The 25649-nt window shown below is 35.7% G+C and overlaps 1 protein-coding gene across 1 annotated transcript; it reads right to left on the reverse strand.

Annotated features, from left to right (window-relative positions):
* Positions 1 to 20513: 20513 nt before the first annotated feature.
* On the reverse strand, positions 20514 to 23937 carry LOC141386731 (uncharacterized). Its single transcript, XM_073955652.1, has 3 exons — positions 22429 to 23937; positions 21881 to 21999; positions 20514 to 20817 (listed from the first exon to the last, which is right to left on the reverse strand). Exons 1-3 carry the CDS (start codon positions 23935 to 23937, stop codon positions 20514 to 20516), a joined length of 1932 nt encoding a protein of 643 aa, XP_073811753.1.
* Between the last annotated feature and the right edge of the window lie 1712 nt (positions 23938 to 25649).

The following is a 25649-nucleotide window of genomic DNA, read 5'->3' on the forward strand; positions in this document are numbered from 1 at the left end:
TTTCAAATCGACCCGAGAAGAGCTCTAAAAATTATCTTTTTCCCAATTTTGTGTGGAACCCGTTCTATGCCTGGAACTGATATTACCATACGCAAAATTATGACCGATTCGGTTATTCTCTTCAACAGTTATTGTGCGCACCATTTTAGCGATAATTGTCGAACTTTTGTGGGGAAGGTACCGGACCTGACCGGTAGCTTCGTTCGAAAGTTATCGTGCGCACCAGACAGGAAACCGGACCCTCTTTAGCCCAATGGCTGAGAGTATAAAAATGGGACTTTAAAATAAAAAATATTCTTTCGCACTTTGGTGCGGCTCTTATAACTTTTTCCCTGAAAACACTTTTGTAGATTAAAGTTATTTCCAAATATTTTGTAATTTATTGATTCTGTAAAATCTAATCGAATTCTGATTCTATGGTATAAAAGTGACGGGCATAGTTTATTCATTAATTTAATATTAGTTGTGATAAATGTAAAAAGATATTTCCCGATTTCCCGGGAAATATGTATTGTTTCAAAAAACCGCAAATATTACGAAAACCAAATTTTAAACTACCGTTCTAGACCGTCATGGCTAAATCGACTCCAAATTGTTTGAAACACACACATTTTGGTCGGATCAAAGTGCATATACCCTCGTTACTCCTTGAGAAGCATATGGTGTCTACAAACATCCTCCAGGATGAGTCATCATATGCTTTAATTTTTATTTTGTTCCATGATTTACGAGCATATCGAACTCCCTTATAAGACTCCAATTCCAGGTGGTCCTTCGGAATTCCAGTCTTGCGGATAAAACTTTCGATTTGGACTTGTTAATTCTTTTGTTCGTTGATATTATTGAAGATTTCCTCATATTAATCTGAAGGCCTGCGCTTGTTGATTGCAATATAAAGTCATTAATTTTCGACTGCATATCACATTGTTTTGTGGACGGAAGACATATCGTCGGTGTCATGCTTAAGTGTTCCATACTCAAAACTCAAGTTAATGTTTAAGCCCATACTACTTTAAGAGCTCTACTTGACTAAACTCAAAGAATATACCAGTATTTTATTTTAGTCAGATATCTGCGATGGTATAGAAGTTATGGTCGATTTTTATAATTGCAAAAAGTTGCTGAATTGTTCCATGTAATCTTTTTTTCGTGTTTTTGGCTGTTTTTATCAATTGTGTTCCACCTCCCTTATGTGAAATGCTACTGTGAGGTTGAAAATTCACGGCTTCAAATGAAACATTTATATGAGCAAATAAATACATTAAGGACCATTATTATGTCTCCATAACATTTATTTATTTGAAATATATATAAGTGGCGTAGAATGTGTGGTAAAACTTACGATCGGAACTGATTTTTGCATTTCTAATGTAAAATAAAAACTTTAAACGCATTTTTCTCAAAACACCATTTTTGTAGTCGGTGCCCACACTAGCTTCAAACGAATTAACGTATCTTCGTATATTTTTGTGGGCTTAAATCAAAATCTTGTCTTAAAACGAGGGGATTTTTTATAGGATGTTTTACCTTAAGCGAAAAGAAATTTTGATTTTTATATAACATTACATTATTCAAAAATATTTAGATTTAAAAACTATTATTCTTCAGTTTTTATGCCCAGTCTTTTAAAACAATTTGTTCCATACGCCACAATGTTCGTAACTTACCAAAATTGGGCAATTTTTTGTTCCAAACGCCATGATTTTTGGGGCGGAACAATTCGTTTTTGTCTCTTTTTGTTCCATACGCCACACGGCATGGATATGGAACAAAAAATTTCAAAGTTGTTTTGTTCCATACGCCAGGCTTTATTAATATGGACAGGATTTTTTATGTCACAAAGCGGATATGGAACATATTGACATCTGAATATCTGAAAAGCTATAGGAGATAGAAGAAAACCGATTAAAAAATTTGAAAGAGCATTGTTTAAAATCTAGTAAGGTACCTTTATCTCAAAATGTCAAAAATTGCGTATGGAACACTTAAGCATGACACCGACGATATGTCGTCTGAGACCTTGAACATGACCAATAGGAACAACAAAGTAAACAAATTATATGTTATGGGTTCCCTAATTGCACATACAACAGCGTGATCCTGCACCAGTTTAATGTTTCTTTCATTGTTTGGCAATTAGAGTTGGGCAATTGAACGACCTAGGTCATACAAACTAACGTGTGATATTACGTACGCATCCACAAAAATTGAGATAGGACGATGAATATTTGGAAACTCAAATGACGGTAACGTGGATCCACGAACATCAGTGAAGGGGCTTAAGTCATTTCAAGTTTCACTGCCCACTTCAAACATATAAATAGATACTATATATAGTGCCTTGCCGAGCTATTAAGTGGATGCGAATGACATCTTTATTCACATCCTGAAATAAAACCACAAAAATCTATGAGATGTATGTATATGCGTATATTGGTCATTTACCTCCTGAAGTACATACATACACACTTGATGCTTTAGAAGTTGAAAGTACCCTTGTGTTACACATTGATGGGATACTTACAGATATGTACTTATTCAGTACATTTCATAAAAAACATACATTTTTCCTCCCTTACGCGTTTTATGTCCTGTATTGCGAAGAAATAATATTTTTAATTGAAAAATACACTTTTAAAATATTCAAATATAATATTTGACAATTCGTCTTTACGAATTCTACAACGATTTCTACAATCGGTAACATAACGTTACAGAATATCACATTCGTAAATTCAAACGAATATATTTGTTAACTAACGATGTCGGTACGATATTAAAAAAAGTTACAGAATCGCACAACTGAACTTCTATATCTCAAAATGGTAAAACCTAGGAACATATCATAAAGGTCAATCCTCTATAGAATTTTCACAGCTGCGACATTTTTTTAGACCCATTTCGATAGGACTTGCGGTTTCCAAGCAAAATCGTGAAAACCTAAGAAAATCCTAAAAATATGAACTTTGATCGCGTTTTTTTTTTTTGTTTTCTGATTTTTCTCATCTATGAACATTGTAGTATCAGAATCCGCAAAAACTTCCCAGGTGTAAGCTCCTTTCATTTAAAGTTGGTTCAAGCACACCGTGAGTGATCTGGTATTTCCAAAGATATTTTCGTCTTCCATGGACTCCAACAAAACCGAATTGGTACATAAGAACCCCTGCATAATTTTTGTGTAGCATAGCCTAATATGTTAGTATACATATACATACATAAACACAATTATATACACTTTGCCGAATACAAAATTCTATATATATATGATGTGAATAAGGAAAATAGTAACGAACAAATAAACTCAATTTCAAGCCACACTTTAGGCGCTCATGGCAGCGGTATTTTAAAGCAAATAAAATCAACAATTGATCGTTTGCATTAAAAGCTTAACATCACAGACACAGCACATCACCAGCCATGGATAAATGAGTGGACATCATTGAAGACAATTTCAGTCTTCAACTAAGACAACGACAACTTTGGAATGTTTAAAGAATACGGGTATTGCAAACACAGACGCACTGAAGACTAAAAGTAGTCACAAGAAAAGTACAAAATAATATTTTTACAAAATTATTCAGTAATGGGGTTCTCTAACTCGTTTTTTGCATATCGAAAAAATTTGTAAAATTAAGCCACAAAATTATGAATGAAAAGTATTAATAAATTTTGACAACACTATTACCGGTATGGCACAGCGACAACTTAATATTGATTGCTAACATAGCAACAACTTTCCTTAATTGCCGAACTTATAAACATTTGAATTTTACCGATTCTTGTCGGTAAGCAAAAAATGAGTTTGAGAATCCTTTAGAGATATGGCTGATACAAAATATTGTACTTTTTTCTTAGTCCGATAAACAACATTAAAGTGTAAAGTCGCGAGTTCACTGCCTTGTCGTGAGAAAGGCACACCGTCAACAGCATCATAATTCGTATCAGTACACTATAGGTCAAACAGCCCACTTTACTGGCCAAAAGTCAGATTTCGCACTTTGTATTTCCACTTATTTTGTGTTACTTTCTTGTAAGAAACACTTCAAATATAATAAAAATAAATTTTGCTTTTGTATGAGAAATAATACCGTTACATGGCAGGCTGCCAAATATGTATTATCCAAATATCTTTAAAAACTTGTTAACGAAATATGTTTACTTGTATACGTTCAGGGTGAAACAAAATCACAATATTAGCATACGTAACGATTTGATTAGAAAGTATTCGATATCTATTTATCAAAAATGTCCTCCTATCAACATTTATGTGTATAAATAGTTATTAAATGGGTGTTAACATTGAATTTTCGAAGAAAGTAGAACATTTTGAGGTTATGTACGCTTTTCAAGTCTCGGCAACGTTCGGCAATGAAAGTGAAAATTGAAATTGGTTCATTAACTCGTGCCGAATGCAGAAAATTTTATAAGATTTTGCGCAAATTTGCTCGACAAGAATTATACAACTTTTTTTAGGTTACCATATTTTCTATAATATTGATATTTTTGAAGGCAGGGTTAAACCTCTTACCAAATAATGTTATCCAAATTGGAGTCTATAGCATTCTGCTGTGTTCTAAAGTCAAATTATTTACAATTTTTTTTTTAAATATATACCGTTATAGTCAAAATATGTCACATCATATTGTGGGATTTTCAAGTTAATAATTTTAACATATATTCACATTAAAACTAAAACGAAACACAACAAAAAAAAAAATTCTGAACTTATCGGACGTCGATGCCTTCAATTTTGTAGACAAATAACACACCTTCCAGTTTTTGTCCCCAAAGGGTTAAGGTACCAGTTGTGTATTTGGTCCATAAAGGGTTAATTTTTTGGTCCACGTTGTTCCATTTTTCTCCCTGAATATAAAAACGCTATATTAACTTAAACCAAATACTTGTTTTAACTTTAAGACTTTTGGCCAATAAAATGGCCCGTTTGACCTATAGTGCAGTAGTGCGATTCTCAAACGCATTTTTGGTTAACGACAAAAATCGGTAAAATTAAATGATTATGTTTTCGGTAATTAACTAAATTTGTCGGTAAGTTAGCAACCAAAATAAAGTTGTCGATATGTCTTACCCATAGTGTTGTCAACTTTTATTTCTAATTTTCATTCATATTTTTGGTTTTTAAATTTACCGATTTTTGTCGGTAACCAAAAAAATGCGTTAGAGAAGCCCTCTACAGAAATAAGCAAAAATTTCAACAAAAAATTCTTAACGAAGTATAAGAAACAACTTGGTAGATGAAGAAAACTTAATTAAAATTTGCGATCTCAGTAACACTGAAATTTAGTGGAAACATATTACAGTATTAGATCTTAATATATTTGTTTAACATAAATAGTAAATTCAATTTATAAAATATTAAAATAACATGTCATTGAGTGCATTTTTATTGCATCTTAAACCTGATTCAAACACACATTCCTTATATGCCTTATAAATTAGTTCAATGCTTCAATTCAATTCGATTGTGCGCTAAGAAACCAAATATATTGCGTCTTAGCAGCGCACATTCCTGTTAAAAGATGCACTGGCAATTGAAATACATTTTTGGATTCCAGCTTCTTTCTAAGATGTTACTATTTTACTCGATGATACCGGTCTATTTTTGGATGTATTTTTTTTTTTTGGTACACTTCTAATTACTGAATAAAGGAAAATCGTTCATGTCTTTTAATCATTACAAGAAAAGTATAACAAGTCTACAAATACACAGTTCACTTGACACAGAACATATTCGACTGTGTCATGCTTCCATATGCCATTGTCTGATTCGAGAAACATTCAATTTTATGTTTGAGTACAATACTTCAGGAGCACAATTATACATAAAACACAATAAATATATCAGAAATGTTTAGCCCTATAACTGTTCTAGTATAAAAGTTGTGGTTAATTTATGAACACATGGAATACGGTTTGTCACATTACTAAATACATGTTTTATCAAAACATTATAAAGGTACATTTATCTCAAAACGTCATAAATTTCGTTATTGAAAATTTTGAGAATATCCTCTAATGTGACCTAGTACTCGTTTGTTCCATATGGTAACCCCCTTTTTGAAACCTCGCGATGTTCTAAGGATTTTCTTATAATTACCGAAAATAAGATTTTTTTTTTCATTTCGAAGACATTTTTGGACACCTTGCATTATGTGTAATTACTGGTTTTGAATATTATTGTAAATTTTCTTATTTGTACATTCAATCCACTTTTTGTCATTTTTTATAAATAACTTTCTTAGTTCGAAATCATTACCATGACAAACTGTACACAGTTTTCTATGAAAATCTGGCAATTATTTCCACATACTTTTATTTTATAAATTTATTGCAACATATGTGTGAATACATTAAATATTTTAAATATAAACTAAGTATAAATACTTTAATCTGAAAATAAACCATTCTGTTGAATTTTGAAATTTTAGAATGAAATACCCGTCACATTATCAGCTGTATTTGAAGTGTTGAGACGACAACCATTGTAATACATAATATGCGCCTAATTTTGACTTCAACCATTTAAATTTATTGTATCTCAGATTATCCCTTGCCTTATCGTGTCAAAAATATTCATGGTGCTCTGAAATAACCAATTCCCAAAGGGTAGTCATCTGTCCATGTCATAGCTTACAATTTGTTTGCTGTCGTCGACGACTTTGCCTGACACAGTCTACGTAAGAGGCATTTATTGGACTTATATTTTTGTTTAGTCATAAGAACTCCACAATCAAAACTAAACGATCAAGTTCAAGTTGATGAACCCATTCTTGACTTCTGTAATGTTTCTTTGTCCCATTCGTGTACTCTGATCAAAGTAAATTAGTTGTATGTTGTTGCAGCCCCAATGTATGTATGTAAGTATGGAAATATGGGATATGTATGTACAATGTACATACATATTCATGAGCATTTATAAAATGTGATCATTTATTGACGTGCCCTTTCGTGTGTTGTGATATGCTCCATTAGAAACGTTTTCACAAAATGCTTCAGACTGACATAGAGAGCGAAACCATGGAGTATAAAATTGGAACCATGTCAATTCAAGTGTTCACTAATTGAGTAATAACGAACATGGAATAGTACAATTTGAAGAATATAATCAAATTGTTTCAATTAATATGAGGGAAAGAAATATTTTTTTTTTTATTTTCCTTGGTAATTGGCATTAACGTTGCTGTGAATTCAACAGAGGGACTGTAACAAATATTGCTACATGAGAAAAAATCATAAACCTACTTAAGTAGGTATTTATTTTTGTTTTCTTAAATATTTACATCAGTATTTTAAGTATACACAATATGGAAAACTTTAAGATTACAATCATTAAAATAATCCCAACCAACATAAAACTAGTAACATAATGCAGACGCTAAGTTATAATATCCTCTGAACACCACGAATGTGTATTGAAAAGATAATCTCACGGTTTACGATAAACAATCCATAGATAAGACTTGTACCGGAACAATAATCTGGGGCTTATCTGCATGTTTGGCAGATTTGCAATAACCTGCAGTTATGTGTAATGCCTTTTCTTCACTATAGATCGATTCGAATAATATTCTTAACTCGATTTAATCCGCTGGATTATCATTATCTTATGGTGTAGCCAATGTTTATGTATTTTAAATATCGATTAATCTGCACAGCTGCGATTCAAATCTAGGCTAATTTTTTCTGTGGTTTTAATACAACCACTTTCGCTATTTTAAACATTTTCTTAGAAATTATATTTTTAATATTTTGAAATATTAGATATTAAACTACTCATACCATGCAAAGAAGATAATTTTTTTCTCTAGTCTTTATACAACAACAAAATGCATGGGTTTTTAGTTTTAGTTTAGAGATTTTGTATCACGAGTCGATTAAAAAACGGTAAAATAAAAGGCTATAAAAAATGTTATTTTAGGTTTCTCCGTGAATAGTAAAAAAGGTAAGGATGTTGTTTCTAGTCAGGACGTTCTTGTGTGTGATCTCGTCAACTTGGCATTTTCGTCGATTAATGCCATCCAGAACCACTTTAGCAGATTCTTTTTTCGAAATTAACTTGGAAGTGTGCTCGAGGAGCAGAGCCGATCACTCGATGTTAAAATCAGTGTAAAGTAGGATGTTGACTGTGGTAAGACATGGAACATACACAAAATTGTGTCAAGGTTTATATACATACATTACCATCTAATGGCTGACTGACATTATCTACATATTAACATTTATAATAATAATAAGCATTATAATAAGAATAATATTCCACAAACATCCCAGAAGGATCAAGAGAGACTTCTCTCATATCAATGAGTGCACCCCGATTCATATTAGCCAAATTATATGGGATCTAGCCGGTTTACACACCTTTGTACCACGGTCCCACCCAAATTTTTATAGTTAAATATTTTCCGATTTCTACAAAATTAATTTCAAGCATTCTTTTTTGAAATCATATACGGTAACATGGGCGGCTTCGCCAGGGTTTTGTTCAAAATGTTCTCATATTAAAGTGTCATTTTAAAGTTTTTTTTTCAAATATTATTTTTGGTAAAAATAATAGCTAAGCTTGACTATATGTTTTGATATATAAATGAATACAATTTTTTTCTAAAATATTATTTTTGAGAATTTACAAAATGTCTAAAAAGTGGCGACATGGGATATACACCAACGGGCTCTAAAAATAGGATTTACCGCACTTTTCTCTAATTATCAACATTATAAAAAGAACATGTTTGACATTGAAAACATGACAAATATGATTTTTAAATTTAAAAAACGTCCGCACAAAATGATTTACCAAAAGAAGTTTCCGACAAATAAGAAACTATCAGATTTTGTATCACGAGTTTGTTTGTGAAATTTGCAGATACCGTAATGTGTTAGTAAAGGGATGTTTACACTAGCCATCAATGTCATATGACCTGAAATTTTCCAATGTGTGAAATTTCGCTAATGTGTGCTATATTGGAAATTTTTCCTTACGCCATTTACATCTTATTGCGTCCACACCAGCAAAAATGCAGTGAAATTACGTCTCCACATTGTCTGTGTGGGCAGACATGGAATGCTTTTATTTCGGGTCATATGACATTGATGGCTAATGTAAACAACCCTTAAGCAAACTTTCTATTCCTATAGAACTCGAAATAATAAATAACATTCAACTAAGTTTGGATGACATACGATGAACACAGTTTGGATCAATCTGAAACCCCTTGCGAGAGTTATCTTGCGGATTTGCCATTTTTGTTGGTGCCGAAAGGGTTTCTTGGAGCTTTTAGGCCATTATCTCAGGCCATTATCCCAGCAAGACCAACCTACTAAAAAAGTCAAAACGATCCGAAAGGTGCTCTTAAACTTCACTTTTCCCGAAAAAGAGGATCGGTATATTCAATATTCGATTCCCATCTATATAAAATAAGTTTGGGCAAAATATTACGAGGTGCAAATTTTGGTTTTAATCGGTTGAATACTGATTACTTTCAATTTTGATATGCGATATTTTCCTAGGCCCTTGATCAATTTTACCGATTGCGACAAAAATCGGTTCGGATTTGAATATAGCTTCCATATATACTTTCGCCCGATTTTAGGTATTGGATACGACAAATATTGATGAAATTTGGAAAATGTGAAGTAATTATTCGTAATTGACAGAACAAAATTGAGTGAGTTATATAAAACTTTCGGGAACATCTTAAATATTAACAGATTTATATATAAATGGGGGATATATCCAAATTTATTCGTAATTGACAGAACAAAATTGAGTGAGTTATATAAAACTTTCGGGAACATCTTAAATATTAACAGATTTATATATAAATGGGGGATATATCCAAATCAGAACCGATTTTTGTGAAAATCAGTAAACCTACTCAAGGGCCTAAAAAAATATCACATATTAAATTTAAATGCTATTCGATCAAAATGGACCGAGTTATAGCAAAATCGGGGAAAGATATATATGGGGACCAAAGGTGAAATTTTCATTCCATCATAAGTAATTGTGCAAAAATTCATCAACCGATGTCAACTTATTCTATTTGTGTCCACTTTTGTATGGAAGCGGCAACACTGTGCACCATAAGCACAACAAACAACATCAGTTATGAAATAAGAAGAATAATAGTTTTGGCCAACAGATACTACTTTGGGCTAAGTAAGCATTTTAAGAAAAAAAAAACACATCTCGTCAAACAAAACTAACGCTCTACAAAATACTGATACTATCCGTGCTAATGTATGGTTCCAAAGCATGGGTACTTGCGCAAGCTAATAAGCCAGTGCTTGGAGTGTTCTAGAGGAAAATTCGAATGATCTATGGCCCAATCCGCGTTGACGGTGAATATCGACGTCGAGCCACGAGTTGTATCGCCTATACAACGACATCAGTATCGTCAAACGTATCGAGATGCAACGATTGAGATTGAAAAGAAATAATTTTTGGAGATATTTTTTTATTTCATAGTATTTTTGTTTTTTTTTTTAATTAATTTCAAAGTGGATTGTGGATGTGTGGTTTTTCAATATGTCAATGGAATAAAATTTATTTTATTTTTTTTTTTGAAATTTTGCCTGTTAGGACGAAGATAGTTTTTTTAATATTTTTTTATTAATTTTATCGTTTTAGAGTTAAGCTTGATGATCGAAATTGTTTTGCAAGTAAAAAAGGAAAGCTCGAACCCACACAGTAACAAATTATGTGACCGGTTTCGCTGTTAGTTGGGCAGCTCTTCACACATATCGACTGTGGAATGGCTTCTCTGTCCTAGAACCTTTGGTTTTACAAATGCAAATGTGTTATTATACAATAACGGATATTTGGCCGTTGAATTGTATTTCTTCATGACAATCGCTTTTTTTGCGCTGCCTTTGAAGTTATGAGTTTGGCTTTGAACGCCAACACTCCGTGACAATATTTTTGTAATATGTTTTCAAGGACGTGGGTTCAAATCCCAGCAGGGATCGTCATTAATAGGCAAAAGTTCATTTATTCTCGATACAGGAAATCATTTTTGAGAAAAAAGGTCAATAAGTCATAACCCTAGTAAACATGCATTATATGATATTGCCAACACCACATTACAATTATTATGTAAAACCCCGTTATTTTGTAGTTTCTTGTATTACGAATTATCGTCATTCCCTGCAAATCAATAAATATAAAAAACCGGTTCTTTACATAAAAATAACTACTCGTAAAATAAGTTGTATTTTCATTGGAAAATAATTAAAGCAATCAACAAACAGCATTCTAATATATTCTAAAACAATTTGTTTTAATTAGAAAATATTCTTCAAGATTGATTGGCGATTTTTGTAATGGACTGTAAACAATAAAAAAGGTGTATTATTTTATGTGTATAATACGAAATATATAAATTTATCGTTTCTGTATGAAAGTATCACTGCATTTCCTAATCTGTACGCTTTATACACCTAATACATAGAGGTGATAAAACGATGTAGTTTGGTTGTCTTTTCTCAGCTCGTGTTCCGGCCAATACACATCTATAGTTTTTGGTGATGGGTGACTTAGGGGATGTAAGATACAATGCCACGGTGGTCTGAACCGTTTTAAAATGGCAAAGCCCAGCAATTATCTTGGTCCCTCTTTCATCTCAAGTAGGCAATAACACCCCCGTGGGGAACATCCTTTTACCCCGTTAAAGCCAGTGAGCTAACATGAGACGAGCGTTCTCCTATAAGAACGATAAAAACTTAGGTTGTGGGTCAGGTTAGTATTCAATGAAAACACCTCTAAAACTTTTTATTGACCATGACCTTCAAATCTGTACATGGAATATTCAGACTCTTTATATTAGGTCCAGTTAAGGCTTTGACAGATATATTCGCAAAGTACAAGGTCTATATTACTGTCATATAAGAAAATACGATGTATTGGAAAAGACGTCACAATATCACCCACCTTTGGGTAGGTCACCACATAAAGCCAGAGTTTGGTTGTGGATTTGTAGTTAGTCGGAGTTAAAAAATATGGTAACAATTCGAATAAAAAGAACAGACCAAAGATATATTTTACGAGCGCTTAGGAAAACATATGACCGGGGTCCCGACCAAGACGATTTCAAAGCCAAAATTACAAAGCAGACTTTCTTGGTTCAACAGTCGTAACAAGCAGTCTCCACAATAACACATCTTGCTACGGAATGAAACCGGTAGACTTGTCAGGGACATAATACATCGTAGTTGGTAACACCAGTAATGCGATTCTGTAACTCTCTACCGATGGAATTAACGACAAATGTCGATAGTAAGCGATTTGAGTTGCAGAATAACATTTTCTGCATTTCAACCTGACATTTTCCTTAATTAACGATATCGGTTCAGAAGAAAAAAAATATACAGAATCCCACTACAGATTTGAGCATCTCGACATTCACGAGGACACTTGGCTGTCGCCAGATCAAAGAACAAGAAAACACGTTTTGATAGATGGGAGACATTCATATAGCGTGCTGGATGTACGAGCAAAAGTATGTACCCGATTAAACGTAGAAAATAAAAAACTAACAGGCACAACACGGAAGTTGGACATCGTTAAGGCGCAATCACAACTGATGATGGCCACAGCAGATTTCACTGAACCTGAACCAAAGCACTGCTCCAATTGGAAAGCAGAATTTCTTTGGTTCAGTCTCCACAATAAAACATCTGACAACGGAATGAGACTGATAGACTTGTCAATTAAATAAAACTCTCACAAATAAATGACCTTCGCCCTAATAAGACAACAATTGAATAAAATTTCATAGCATGAGCCCGGCTGCCCCGGCTTAGGTTTGAACCTGGGTCCTCTCCAACAAACAGATAATGTTATTGAGGTCTTAGCGTTCTAAGGCACTGCCAATCTATCAAACATCCGAACTGGAAGGCATTACAATTCACGAAGAAAAAAATCTTCGATTGTATATGTGTGTGTATTGAAGAAGGATTCTATGAAGACCAGAGACACTAGGCTGACTTCATAGTAAAAAGGCTTCAAAAATACTTCACAGCTGCAAATTTGCAATAAGTTGAATATATATACAAGTTTTCAAACTCAGTCTTTGTCTAGCACCACATCTAAATATGCCTGATGAGCTGAACTAAACCACCAGCGAAACAATCGTAGCATATTGGTTGGATGTGTTTGGACTTCGCTAGATATTTTTCAATACAAAACTCCTTAGATCATGATAGCTCAATTGATTCAATTAAATAAAACTCTCACTAATAAATGACCTTCGTCCTAATAGGACACCAATTAAATAAAAACAAGTAAAAAAGCATTAAGTTCGGCCGGGCCGAACTTTTCATACCCTCCACCATAAAATATTCATTCCTGTCCCCAACTTTAAGTAAGTACGTTAAAATGTCAGATAATGTACATAAAATGCTTCATTCGGGAGGCCCTTTTTTATGGTGCCTATATCTAACTGTTGACAATTTTTGGTGGGCTAGAAATTGGGAGGTACTGTTATATAGGGGTTATAATAAAACATGGGCCTATGTTGACAGTTTTTGATGGGAGCCTTTAATGTCAAATAACTCCTAATTCGGTTAAAAAATTTAGCTAGAATCCTCAAAATATCGAAAATCGGTACATAACGTGGGAACTTCAAATGTCATTAACAGCTAGTTCGGAGGTATCTGGGCTATACGAAAATATGAACTTAAATGAAAAATTTTTGTTGCAGAATTTTTGTTGACTTTTAAATTTCAAATTACAGAAAGTTCGTCCAAAAAAATAAAGCTAAGGTACGAAAAATCGGGAGGTTTGTTTTGGGGCTATACAAAAACATGGACCTACGTTCGGTTAAACATTTTAAGTAAAATCCTCAAAGTACCGAAAATAGGGAAGTATCGTTATATTGGGGCTATGTTGAAAATTGTTGATGCAGATGTGTGGTGACCACTACAACCTTCAAATGTCAAATTACAGTTAGTTCTGTTAAAAATTGTAGCTAAAATTGCCAAATTACTGAAAATTGGGAGGTACCGTTGCATGGGAGGTATATCCGAACATGGACCTATGTTGACAATTTTTGATGGAGAGGTGTTGTGACCACTAAGAACTTCAAATGTCAAATTACTGCTTGTTCGGTTTAATATTGTAGCTAAAATCATCAAATTACTGAAAATCGGGAGGTACCGTTATAAGGGGACTTTCTTGACAATTTTTGGTGGAGAGGTGTGGTGACCACTAAGAATTTCAAATGTCAAATGTTCAAATTACAGATAATTCGGTTAAAACTTGTTGGTAAAATTCTCAAAATACCTGAAATCGGGCGGTAACGTTATATGGGGGCTATTCCAAAACATGGACCTATGTCCACTACTTATATAAGTTTATTGACATTTAAGAACCCTATATGTCAATTGATAGCTAAATCGGTCTGAAAATGTAGATAAAAACGTCAAAATGCCGTAAATCGGGGGTACCGTTATATGGGGGCTATACCAAAACTTGGACCTAGGTCCACAACTTTTGTTTTATAAGTTTAGTTACACTTAAGAACCCTAAATGTCAAATTATAGCTATATCGGTCTGAAAATGTAGCTAAAAACGTCAAAATGCCGTAAATCGGGGGGTACCGTTATATGGGGGCTATACCAAAACGTGGACCTATGTCCACAAGTTTTGTCACATAAGTTTATAGACATTTAAGAACTTCAAATGTCAAATTATAGCTAAATCGGTCTGAAAATGTAGCTAAACCCGTCAAAATGCCGTAAATCGGGGGTACCGTTATATGGGGGCTATACCAATACGTGGACCTATGTCCACAACTTTTGTTATATAAGTTTATTGACTTTTAAGAACCCTAAATGTCAAATTATAGCTAAATCGGTCTGAAAATTTAGCTAAACCCGTCAAAATACCGTAAATCGGGGGGTACCGTTATATGGGGGCTATACCAATACGTGGACCTATGTCCACAGCTTTTGTTATATAAGTTTATTGACTCTTAAGAACCCCAAATGTCAAATTATAGCTACATCGGTCTGAAAATGTAGCTAAAAACGTCAAAATACCGCAAATCGGGGGGTACCGTTATATGGGGGCTATACCAAAACGTGGACCTATGTCCACAACTTCTAATCTATAAGTTTATTAACACTAAAGAACCCTAAATGTCAAATTATAGCTACATCGGTCTGATAATGTAGCTAAAAACGTCAAAATACCGTATATCGGGGGGTACCGTTATATGGGGGCTATACCAAAACGTGGACCTATGTCCACAAGTTTTGTCACATAAGTTTATAGACATTTAAGAACTTCAAATGTCAAATTATAGCTAAATCGGTCTGAAAATGTAGCTAAACCCGTCAAAATGCCGTAAATCGGGGGTACCGTTATATGGGGGCTATACCAATACGTGGACCTATGTCCACAACTTTTGTTATATAAGTTTATTGACTTTTAAGAACCCTAAATGTCAAATTATAGCTAAATCGGTCTGAAAATTTAGCTAAACCCGTCAAAATACCGTAAATCGGGGGGCACCGTTATATGGGGGCTATACCAAAACGTGGACTTATGTCCACAAATGTCAAATTATAGCCAAATCGGCCTGAAAATGTAGCTAAAAACGTCAAAATACCGTAAATCGGGGGGTACCGTTATATGGGGGCTATACCAAAACGTGGACCGATGTAGCCCATCATCGAACTTGATCTGCCTGCAAACAAAAGACGCATTTTCCCAAAATTTCAGCATCCTATCTCTATTTTTGTGGATGCTAGAGTGATTACCACAGACGGACGGACGGACGGACGGACGGACGGACGTGCTCAGATCGACTTAGAATTTTACCCTGATCAAGAATATATATACTTTATAGGGTCGCAAATGAGTATTTCAATGCGTTACAAACGGAAAAACAAACTTAATATACCCTCCATACTATGGTGGAGGGTATAAAAACATCGCAGTTTTTATAGAAGACATAATGATAAGGTCAGTAACTTTCAGTGAGATGACCAGTAGTTCTTCTGACAGATTTTCGAAAAGAATATATGGTATCTGCAACCACCAACGTGCACAGAAATTCACTTCAGTAATGGCTCACTAGACCATGATGAGCCCATTAACAAGGCGCATAAATACGGGTCACATGGCAGTGTACAATACTTGCTAAATTTCTGTGCAAGATCAAGCAGTTGAAGTGTCTTACTGCCTTATAAACACAAAAAATATTTTTGTGGATTTATACCACACTCCTAGTAAATAAGCTGTAACTCTTTGAGTTTTTGGAGAATAAATGAGCGAAATGTTCTATAAGGGCCACCTTAAGTAAATCAGTTAGTAAATTCTTGGTGGCGATCGAAAAATATTTAAAATGTTCTCACAAAAATTGTCGACAGAAAAGAAGTGTGCATATTTATATGATGATGGGAAATAAGAAGTGTGTGAAATCGACCAGAACTTTTGCCGTTTAACCATGATCACGATTGATTTTTTGTGCACTTGTTACAAAATAGGAATGTATTAATTCACCTAAAATTTTAGTTTTAAAATTTAGTCCAGTTTCCCGATGTGTCCAAACAGGGACAAGCAACTTTGTTATTGTGTTCACTTTATAATACATTTTTTAAAGAAAAATGTCACAGAAAGGAATGTTTGGACGCATAGTGGAACCGATTGTAGGTATTTTTACGAAGATTCCAAGTGCAATATATTATCTTGCGTGAAACTCATAAGATGTATAGTATGTACCTTTTCAACAGATTCTGGTTACTGCGAACAAACTTAATGTCTTTATAATTAATACCTCTTCGTTACACCTTTCTTAATTAGAATACATATTTTATAAATTTTTCAAATGTAAACTCATTATGCATAACTCTATCGATCACTTCTCGAAACACCGAAACATGCCTTCGTACTTAGATAAACATTAAAAATTCATTTTCGGGTTATTGGAAGTATAACTACCTGATTTTATATTCAATGTTTTTATGATAGCCTACCCTAATTAACCGATTTGCTGTGTGTGGGACAAAGTCATACAAAAAATGAACTAATTTTACGGCTGTTCAAACCTCAATTGTTACACAAAGGTATTTTGTGATATGTAAACAAACAGCCTATTTTGAATAGGAGGCCTAATTTTCAAATTGTTTATTTGGATAAACAAACCACCTTACACAAAGTGAGGGCATAGATTGTGGCATGTAGGCGGCTAGATAACCATAGCGGCATAGCGGCGGGGCGTTCATTATCAATCAGGTAGTCAGATGCAGTTGTAACTGTCATTCAAACTGTCATAAAGGCATTTAAATAAAAACATTAAGTGCAACTTCTCCTCTTAAGGGTTGTACTAAAATAAGCGCCTGTCATAAAAGCACAACAAAAACATTCATCATGCTGCGAATGTGCGGATGTTTGTTTTTGTTTTCATCTTTTCTTGTTTCAATTCAACTACAGCATCCGAACAGACTCATAAATCATAATTGAAAATGGACCAGAAAAACCCAACATTTTACAAATAATCAATGAAGGCAATAATTAAAAAGAGAATATACAACGAACGGGTGGATAGATGAGTGAGTGGCCGGACAGACGTGATGAACAGCCATTAAGTACTCCATAATAAAACACTTTCACTAGAACGCTACGCCTTTATCCATGGAATCATGCCAATGCAATGAGATGCGATTGCCATAATAGTCAGTCGTAATTCCTGGAGTAATTTGCGCAAAGATTCCACTAAACAAAGCACGTCCGATGTTCTAAAAATAACGAGTAGTCCATTGCAGATTATGTTGAATTGAAAAATGAGTTTTTATGAAAAGGGTTAAATGACAACAACGCATAAGAGAGACGGACATTCCAATAACTTGGATGTTTTTGTATGTTACAACAACACTTTGTAAGATCTTCACCGGAAATAAATAGTACATAAGAGTAAGAACACTGACGCCAGCTTAATTGTTTGCAAAATAGCATTTCGACGGTAACGGTTTATAACTATATACATACATTAGGGCTACAACCAAAAATACCAGGTCAGTACGATGTAGGGAATATTGTTCTGATAACGAAAACGGGGTTTGGGTCGGTTTGGTGAAAGCAGATTATATTCGGGGAAGTGCCAACACATTTTCCTTGTTCTATACTGCTATGGGGTGATATTTTAGATATTTACAAAAAATGATAAAAAGTTAACCCACATACTCGTATTATAACAATAAACCAAATTGCCTTTGAAGCCAAGAATTAGAATAAATTACGCAGAAAAGTAGAACCTACTCTAGTTTTGTGTATTCGAACAAAATAGAACACGATTTCTCTAAGTGTATACAAATGATACTTTTTAAAGAACAGTTTTCCCTTAACTTACTTCATATTCGTTGCTTTCAAACTTTTAATATTACAAATATGCCCTACGCTACTATTTGGGGCGGGTATTATAAGTTGGTTTTGCCCAAAAAGTTTGTAATGCATCGAAATAATGGTCGCAGGCCTATACTTATATATACTAAAATGAATGTCGATTCTATTTCAAGTTTTCGAACTGAATAGACATATTTTTTTGTGTCTCTAAATAAAAATTATTTAAAAAATATTGGAAAATTTAAAAAGGAAATATATACATATTTTCAAGAAAGCATAAGTCTTAATATTAGCGAATCAATGTCCGTGGAGTGTGGGAGTCCATTAGAGAATGTGCCCCCTGATAAACAAGGGGATATCAGAAAATCTAAGAGAAATAACTCAAAGCAATCAGATGATATTTGTCATGAGGAGCCTATACAATCTTCTATCGATCACCTTAATAATTCAAAGGTCAAGCATACTGGCGCCAAATTAAGAACGAAAAATAAAACAAATGATGCAAGAAGGTTTCATGAAGATATTTTTGAAAATGATGATTCCCCTATATGTTCCAATGAAAAGGTTAGTAAAGCTAGTTCCAATATGGTTTCCGCTGAATCTGGTCAATCTCAAACCAAAAGGCCGAGAATGTACGAGTCCTCGGTAATGTCCCAAAGCCTAGAAACAAATTCTCAGAATCGTTTTGCCTTGCTAGGAGATATTGATATTCTATTCGAACCGTCTGTTCCAAGAGCCCTTCAATCACAAGAGTCCATCGATACTAATTCCAATGAACAAACCAATCCAGTTACTCGAAGTAAGACCTCATCTAAAACTTTAAAAAACCTTAAAGGATTCTGCCCACCAATATTTCTGTTTGATGTTAATGTATCAGACCTCATACAAACACTAAAATCTAAAAACGTAGTGTTCCTGTAGGAATGGATGAACAGCAGGCGGAATGGAGCCAGTTCACGTGAATAGATGGAACGAAGATTCAAACTTCAAGAGAGCCAAACCAAAGACAAAATTCTTTATTGGATTTTGTCTTTGTTGCTCGCACCAATGTTTTTTTTTTCAGCACAGTCAAATCAAATGAAACACAAGAAAATGAAAGAGCGGAGACAGCAATTGTTTCTTTTCACATATGGATTTATTTCTTTGGAAAAAAAGTTCTTACCAAGAGCTCAAGTGTGGATAGTTCAATGGATTTCAAAAGACAAGACAGATATTTTAAAAAGGAAATAGCTTTTTTCAATATGGCTAGAAAAAAGTAAAAAAGGTTGAAGAAACCAGAATACGATTAAGGTATTTTGGTTACTTTAGAACAATTTCTATGGCGTTTTTACATTAAATAAAATTGGGAGTTTTTGAATATAAAATAATGGAAAAAGGGGAAAAGTTATGAGTTTGCGTTTCGACGTAAACATTCTCGGCCCCCTTGCAGTACATTACTGCAAAGAAAATAATAATTCAAAGAAGTTAGCTCTTATTGGAAAATAACTCGATAATTCATAAACAACATAGGATAACATTGTAAGATATCTTAACTAATTGTGTGAATTCAGATATTTTATAATTATTTACATGTGTTGACTAAAAGTAGTACAAAATGTGTTATAGATATTAATTCATTTGCATCACATTAATTTATACAGATATGTCTGTTAGGTAGAATATAATCCATACAAGATAACCCCGAATACTGTGTTCTGCGCCGTGGGGAGACCATTCCGAACGTAGACACCATCCCGAACTATTCGGGAGTAAACATCTACCCCAAGCACTATATCGATAGATGCCGCCTTGTTAAATTTTGCGTCCGCTAGGACGAAATTAGAGAAGAGAGTTTTCGCTGACTCTGGAAGGGATTCTTTTGGGGTGATGGTACTAATTCTATTGTGAACCCTCAGAGTAACGTCGATTTTGTTAGAAGAATCAGTAGTTGATAATAAGGTTAGGGTACATATTCTCTATCCATTTAATCTGAAGCACCTCACACCCAATCGGTCTGCACATTTCTGAGAGACAGCACTCATGCGGGATGCAGTGTCCAATAAACACCTTGCATAATGGTTTTCGTCCTTTCCGCCAATCTTAACTACCATAGTAGGGAGGAGTGTGGCAATATTCTGTTTTATGAGAGATGTAAGTGATGTGCCAGATATCACATTTGACGGCAACGGGAGTGGTTCTCGACGAAACTTTTGAGTTGGCGTAGTCGATTGGCTGACTGGAGCTTGGTCTCCTGAAGTGGTTTTGGTTTTTGCATGTCTTTCAACGGAACTTCTAGATCCTTCCTGAAGCCTCGGATGAGCATGAAGTAGAGAATGGTAATAGCTAATCTTTCGTTTGTGTTAGCATTGCGAAAGCGCGTACAGAACTTCAACCCATGTGGCCCCCTGCACAACCGACACGTGAATTTATACGAGGAAACCATTGCATTGTATTTCTTCTTGGAGTTCATTTTTCTGTAAGGAAAGTTGCAGATTAGTAAAGGGTTATAATGGATAGAATGTAAGGAAGCTAGAGGAATGGATAAAAATTAGTTGGAAGTGTATTTTTACTGGTTATGATCTGAGATTATGACCAATTTCGTTATAGGCCTAGTTATGGTTCCCTTTTGTGTACGGACGTCGGCCACTCGAACTCGGTGGTCTGATCCATGATACACCTTCTGAATTCGTCCCAATCTCCAGCTATTTGGGGGTAAATTTTCGTCTCGAATAGCTACGAGCATGTCTTCAGATACATAAACTTCGGGCCTTTTCCATTTGTGGCGTTTTTGGAGCTCCTTAAGGTACTCAGTTTTCCACCGAGTACAAAAATGTTGATGTATGCTCTTGAGCCTTTGCCAGCGGTTTTGAATTGAAATTGGAGCCTGTTCTATTTCTGGATCTAGTGGCATTAGTATTGGAGTTCCTATCAGGAAGTGCCCGGGAGTAAGGGCAGTCAGATCGTTAGAGTTTTGTGACATGGGACACAGTGGCCTGGAGTTCAGACAAGCCTCAATTCTGGACAACAAGGTCTGAAATTCTTCGAAAGTATATTTATTCGCGCGAGCAGTTCTTTTGAAATGATACTTGAAGCTCTTCACACCCGCCTCCCACAGGCCACCCATATGAGGGGCACCGGGGGGTATGAAGTGCCAAGAGATATTTTGGTGGGCATAATTAGAGAGAAGCGCATGGTTCGAAGTATGAATAAATTCTTTGGCAAGTGTTCGCGAAGCACCAACAAAAGTGGTGCCGTTATCGGAGTAAAGATGGAGCGGACAACCTCGTCTGGAGACAAAACGACTGAAAGCCGCTAAAAAGGCTGGAGTCGACAGGTCCGAGGTAGCTTCGAGATGGATGGATTTCGTGGAAAAACAAACGAAGATGCATACGTAGCCCTTCGTAAGACGGCAGCATCGACCAGCATAGCTTTTTAGGTCAAATGGACCTGCAAAGTCAAGACCAGTGTAAGTGAATGGCCTCGAATATTCGCACCTCTCTGGGGGCAGAGCTGCCATTAACTGTTTTTGACACTTACGTTTGTATAAGATGCACGGCTTGCACTGGTTTATAATTTTCTTGATCATGTTTTGGACTTTGGGAATCCAATACTGCGACCTCACCAGTCGAAGTACTAGTTGATTGCCTCCGTGTAGGCTTATGTGATGAACGAATTTAACGAGCAAACGTGAGAATTGGCAATTGTAGGGGACAATTAATGGAAATCTTTCACTGTAAGATAGACTAGGAGATGATTCCAAACGCCCACAAACCCTCATGACCCCATCTGAATCAAGAAATGGATTTAAATTTAACAATGGACTTGAAGATTGAATAGACTTGTTCGTTGTAAGAGCCAAGTATTCATTCGGATATGACACCTTCTGAATTGTGGACACCAAACGATTTCTAACGAATGTAATTTCAGCAGACGTGATAGTTTGGGTTGTCTTTCGATAGTTCGAGCGAAAGTTTGGATGCGTCGCAAAGAAGAATCTGTACATATATGCTACAACTCAAAGCTTTAGAGAAGCACGAAAAGTTTTCTAAAATATCTGTGAACTCGTGGAAATAAGAAAAATGTACCTTTATGGGTTTCTTCTCTAAGTCAATTTCTTCGTACACGTATTGGTTGTCACTTGGCCAATGGTCAGCTGGTTTTGACAACCACTCTGGTCCTCTCCACCATAGCGTATTGTTGATTAAGTCTTGAGGATAAACCCCTCGACTGGCTAAATCGGCGGGATTATGGTTGGACTCTACGTGAAACCACTTAGAGGGATCAGTAATTTGGATAATTTTGGATACCCTGTTTGCCACAAAGGTATTCCAGCAACAGGGCTGTTTGGCCAGCCAGGACAAAACAATCGTGGAGTCTGACCAGCAAGACACAGAGTAATTTTGGATGTCGAGTTGAGGTAGAAGATTATCTATCATTTCCGCCAGTAACAAAGCGCCGCAAAGTTCCAACCTTGGGATGGAGAGCGTTTTAATTGGAGCCACTTTAGTTTTGGATGATATTATATATGTGGATATTTCCTTGGAGTAAGCAACACGAATGTATAGAACTGCAGCGTATGCCCTTTCGGAGGCATCGCAGAACCCATGAAACTGAACGTCTGCATCTGGAGTATAATTAATCCATCTTGGAATCCTTATATTGTTGATTAGTGGATAATGTTCTTGGAATGTTGTCCATAAATTCAGCGATTCTGTGGAAATGGTGGCATCCCATTCGGTCTTGTCCATCCAAATTCTTTGCATGATGATTTTTGCGAGTATAATAATGGGAGCCAGCCACCCCGCGGGATCAAACAGTTTCGATATGTGAGAGAGTACAACCCGTTTGGTATAGATTGAGTCTTCTGGAAAGTGTATTACCTTAAAGTAGAATTCGTCTAATAGGGCATTCCAACGAACCCCAAGAGTTTTCGCGGAGCTGTGGTCCTCAAAATCAAGGAAGTCTGAATAGAGCAAATCTTCCGGGGGCAAATCTTTCAGTATGTCTTTACAGTTCGAGGTCCATTTTCGCATCACGAGACCAGCTGATTTAAGTGCTTGGATCACCTCATCGCGTGCCTGGATAGCTGAAGGAACGTCATGTGCTCCGACTAAAGCATCGTCAACATACATAGATGTTCTTAGAATCTTGGAAGCTAACGGGAATTGTTTTTGAATGTCATTGGCTAACTGGAGAATGGTCCTTATCGCCAAGTAAGGAGCACTGTTTACACCAAATGTAACAGTTTGGAGTTCGAAATCCTGAATAGGATCGCCTGGATTCTTACGGAACAAAATCCTTTGGTAGGGAGTATGAGCAGAATTCACTCGAATCTGACGATACATCTTTTGGATATCACCGTTGAAGACGTATCGATAGGACCTCCAGTTCAGAATCAGGAGTGTCAAATCGTTTTGTAAGACAGGTCCTGTGTGGAGCATATCATATAAGCTCAAACCATTCGAGCTGGGACATGACGCATTAAATACCACCCGGACCTTAGTGGTTGTGCTGTCAGGTTTGAATACAGCGTGATGCGGAAGATAGTAGTGGGATGAGATTGGATGTAAATTCGAAGCGTCTACCGGAACCATATGGTTTAACGCCAGGTATTCTTGAATATTTTCGTCATAGTCTGATTTTAGTCGTGGATTGCGAAGGAGTCGACTTTCGTTACGGAGATATTGAGCCATGGCGCTACGCCTGGATTGCCCTAAGTTCAGTACATTTGGAAATTCTTCTTTAAAAGGGAGAGAGACGACATATCTCCCCTCTTGGTCCCTGGTAGTTGTTCTTTCATAAAGTTTTTCACAGTACTCATCGTTTTTGGAGATTAAACGTTTGTGTGGAATGTTTTCCACTTCCCAAAATCGTGAAATCTCCTTATCCAGAGATACTTCACAGAAGTAAGAAACTGTGGTGGGAAGAGCTCTTGGATTGCGAGCTGGTATGGGACCAGTCAAAATCCACCCAAACACTGTTTCTTGCGCCATTATGGAGTCGCAGATAAGTTGAGTGCAACTAGACAACATGATAAATGGAAGACCGTCTGCTCCTAACAGAAGGTCAATGTTACGACTTTCATAAAACCGAGGATCGGCAAGTTTTAGAGGAGGAAGCATGGAAACTATGTCAGAATCGATCGTTTTAGATGGAAGATTGTTTGAGAGATGCGGAACGATGAGTGCGAAAATAGTGAGTTCAAAGCTTCTATCTATCTTGGACGCTAAAGTAAATTGACATTTCTTCTGAACTTCTGCAGAAATAGTATGGTTAAGTCCAGATACTTTAGCTGTAGTACGTTCCATGGGAAGCCTCAGTAGATTTGACAACCTTTCTGAGATGAAAGTACCTTCAGAGCCTGAGTCGATCAGAGCTCTTGCTTTGTATGTGACATCGTGGTGAACAAGGTTCACGATAGCAGTCCCCAGTAGTACCCCATTGCAATTGGCAGCAAAGCAATTTTGTACAACACCGTTGGATGAAGTAGTGGACTGTATTGGAGTATATTGTGTGGGAACAGATGACGCTGTGACTGAGGTGGTGTTATAATCAGGGGAGCTGCTATTGGAGGTCGGAGACGAAGTGTTAGGTTTATGATTTTCGTCGTCTCTGTGTAAAAGTGTGTTGTGCCGTTTATGACATTTGAAACACGAGTTTTTGCTTTTGCAATTTTTGACGACATGGGAGCTAGAGAAGCAATTTAAACAGAGGTTGCTGTTTTTAATTTCAGTCAACCGCTGATTATGGTTCATGTTAAGGAAAGTCATTAGGACACAAGTTGCACTCTGTTTGGTTAACGCTTGTTTGGAATGTGTTGACTTTGAAAGTTTTGGATTTGGGTAAAGATGGCCTCCGATCAATGACATTTTTCAATTCTGATACAGACTCTAGGGTTCTGTATCGGTTTGTCAGAAAAGCGTCTAACTCAGACCACTTCGGAATCATAGTTTTATCACCTATGGTATGTTCCCATAACGTTAGTGTGGAGTCTGGGAGACAATTAGAACACAGATAGATAAAGATGGGATTCCAGCTGTCAACATCGATTTCGTATAGTTTAAGAGTGGAGATACACGAGTTGATGTCCCTTTGAAGTTGTTTAATGGAGTTAGCGGATTCACTGGTAATTGGGGCTAGAGAAAATAGGAGTTTCAATTAGCCGTTGATTAAAATTCGCCTGTTCTCATACCTAGCACAAAGATTGGACCAGGCACTTGTAAACCCGTCGTTGGTGAGAGGGCTCTTTGAAACAATATCGTGAGCTTCTCCCTTTGTCTTCTGCGATAAATGAAACAACTTTTCT

This window comes from Musca autumnalis, unplaced genomic scaffold (assembly GCF_047663935.1).
Source record: "Musca autumnalis isolate F117 unplaced genomic scaffold, ASM4766393v1 scaffold_5, whole genome shotgun sequence".
Classification (NCBI taxonomy): domain Eukaryota; kingdom Metazoa; phylum Arthropoda; class Insecta; order Diptera; family Muscidae; genus Musca; species Musca autumnalis.

What these genes read in the sequence shown, in the direction of transcription:
- LOC141386731 (XM_073955652.1), bottom strand. Translation starts at nt 23,937, where the DNA reads ATGGTTCCGGTAGACGCTTCGAATTTACATCCAATCTCATCCCACTAC. An exon ending in TAGAGAAGAAACCCATAAAG is followed by an intron (nt 22,000 to 22,428) that starts GTACATTTTTCT and finishes TCATCACATAAG; the next exon opens with CCTACACGGAGGCAATCAAC. An exon ending in GCCGTGCATCTTATACAAAC is followed by an intron (nt 20,818 to 21,880) that starts GTAAGTGTCAAA and finishes CTTTCCTTACAG; the next exon opens with AAAAATGAACTCCAAGAAGA.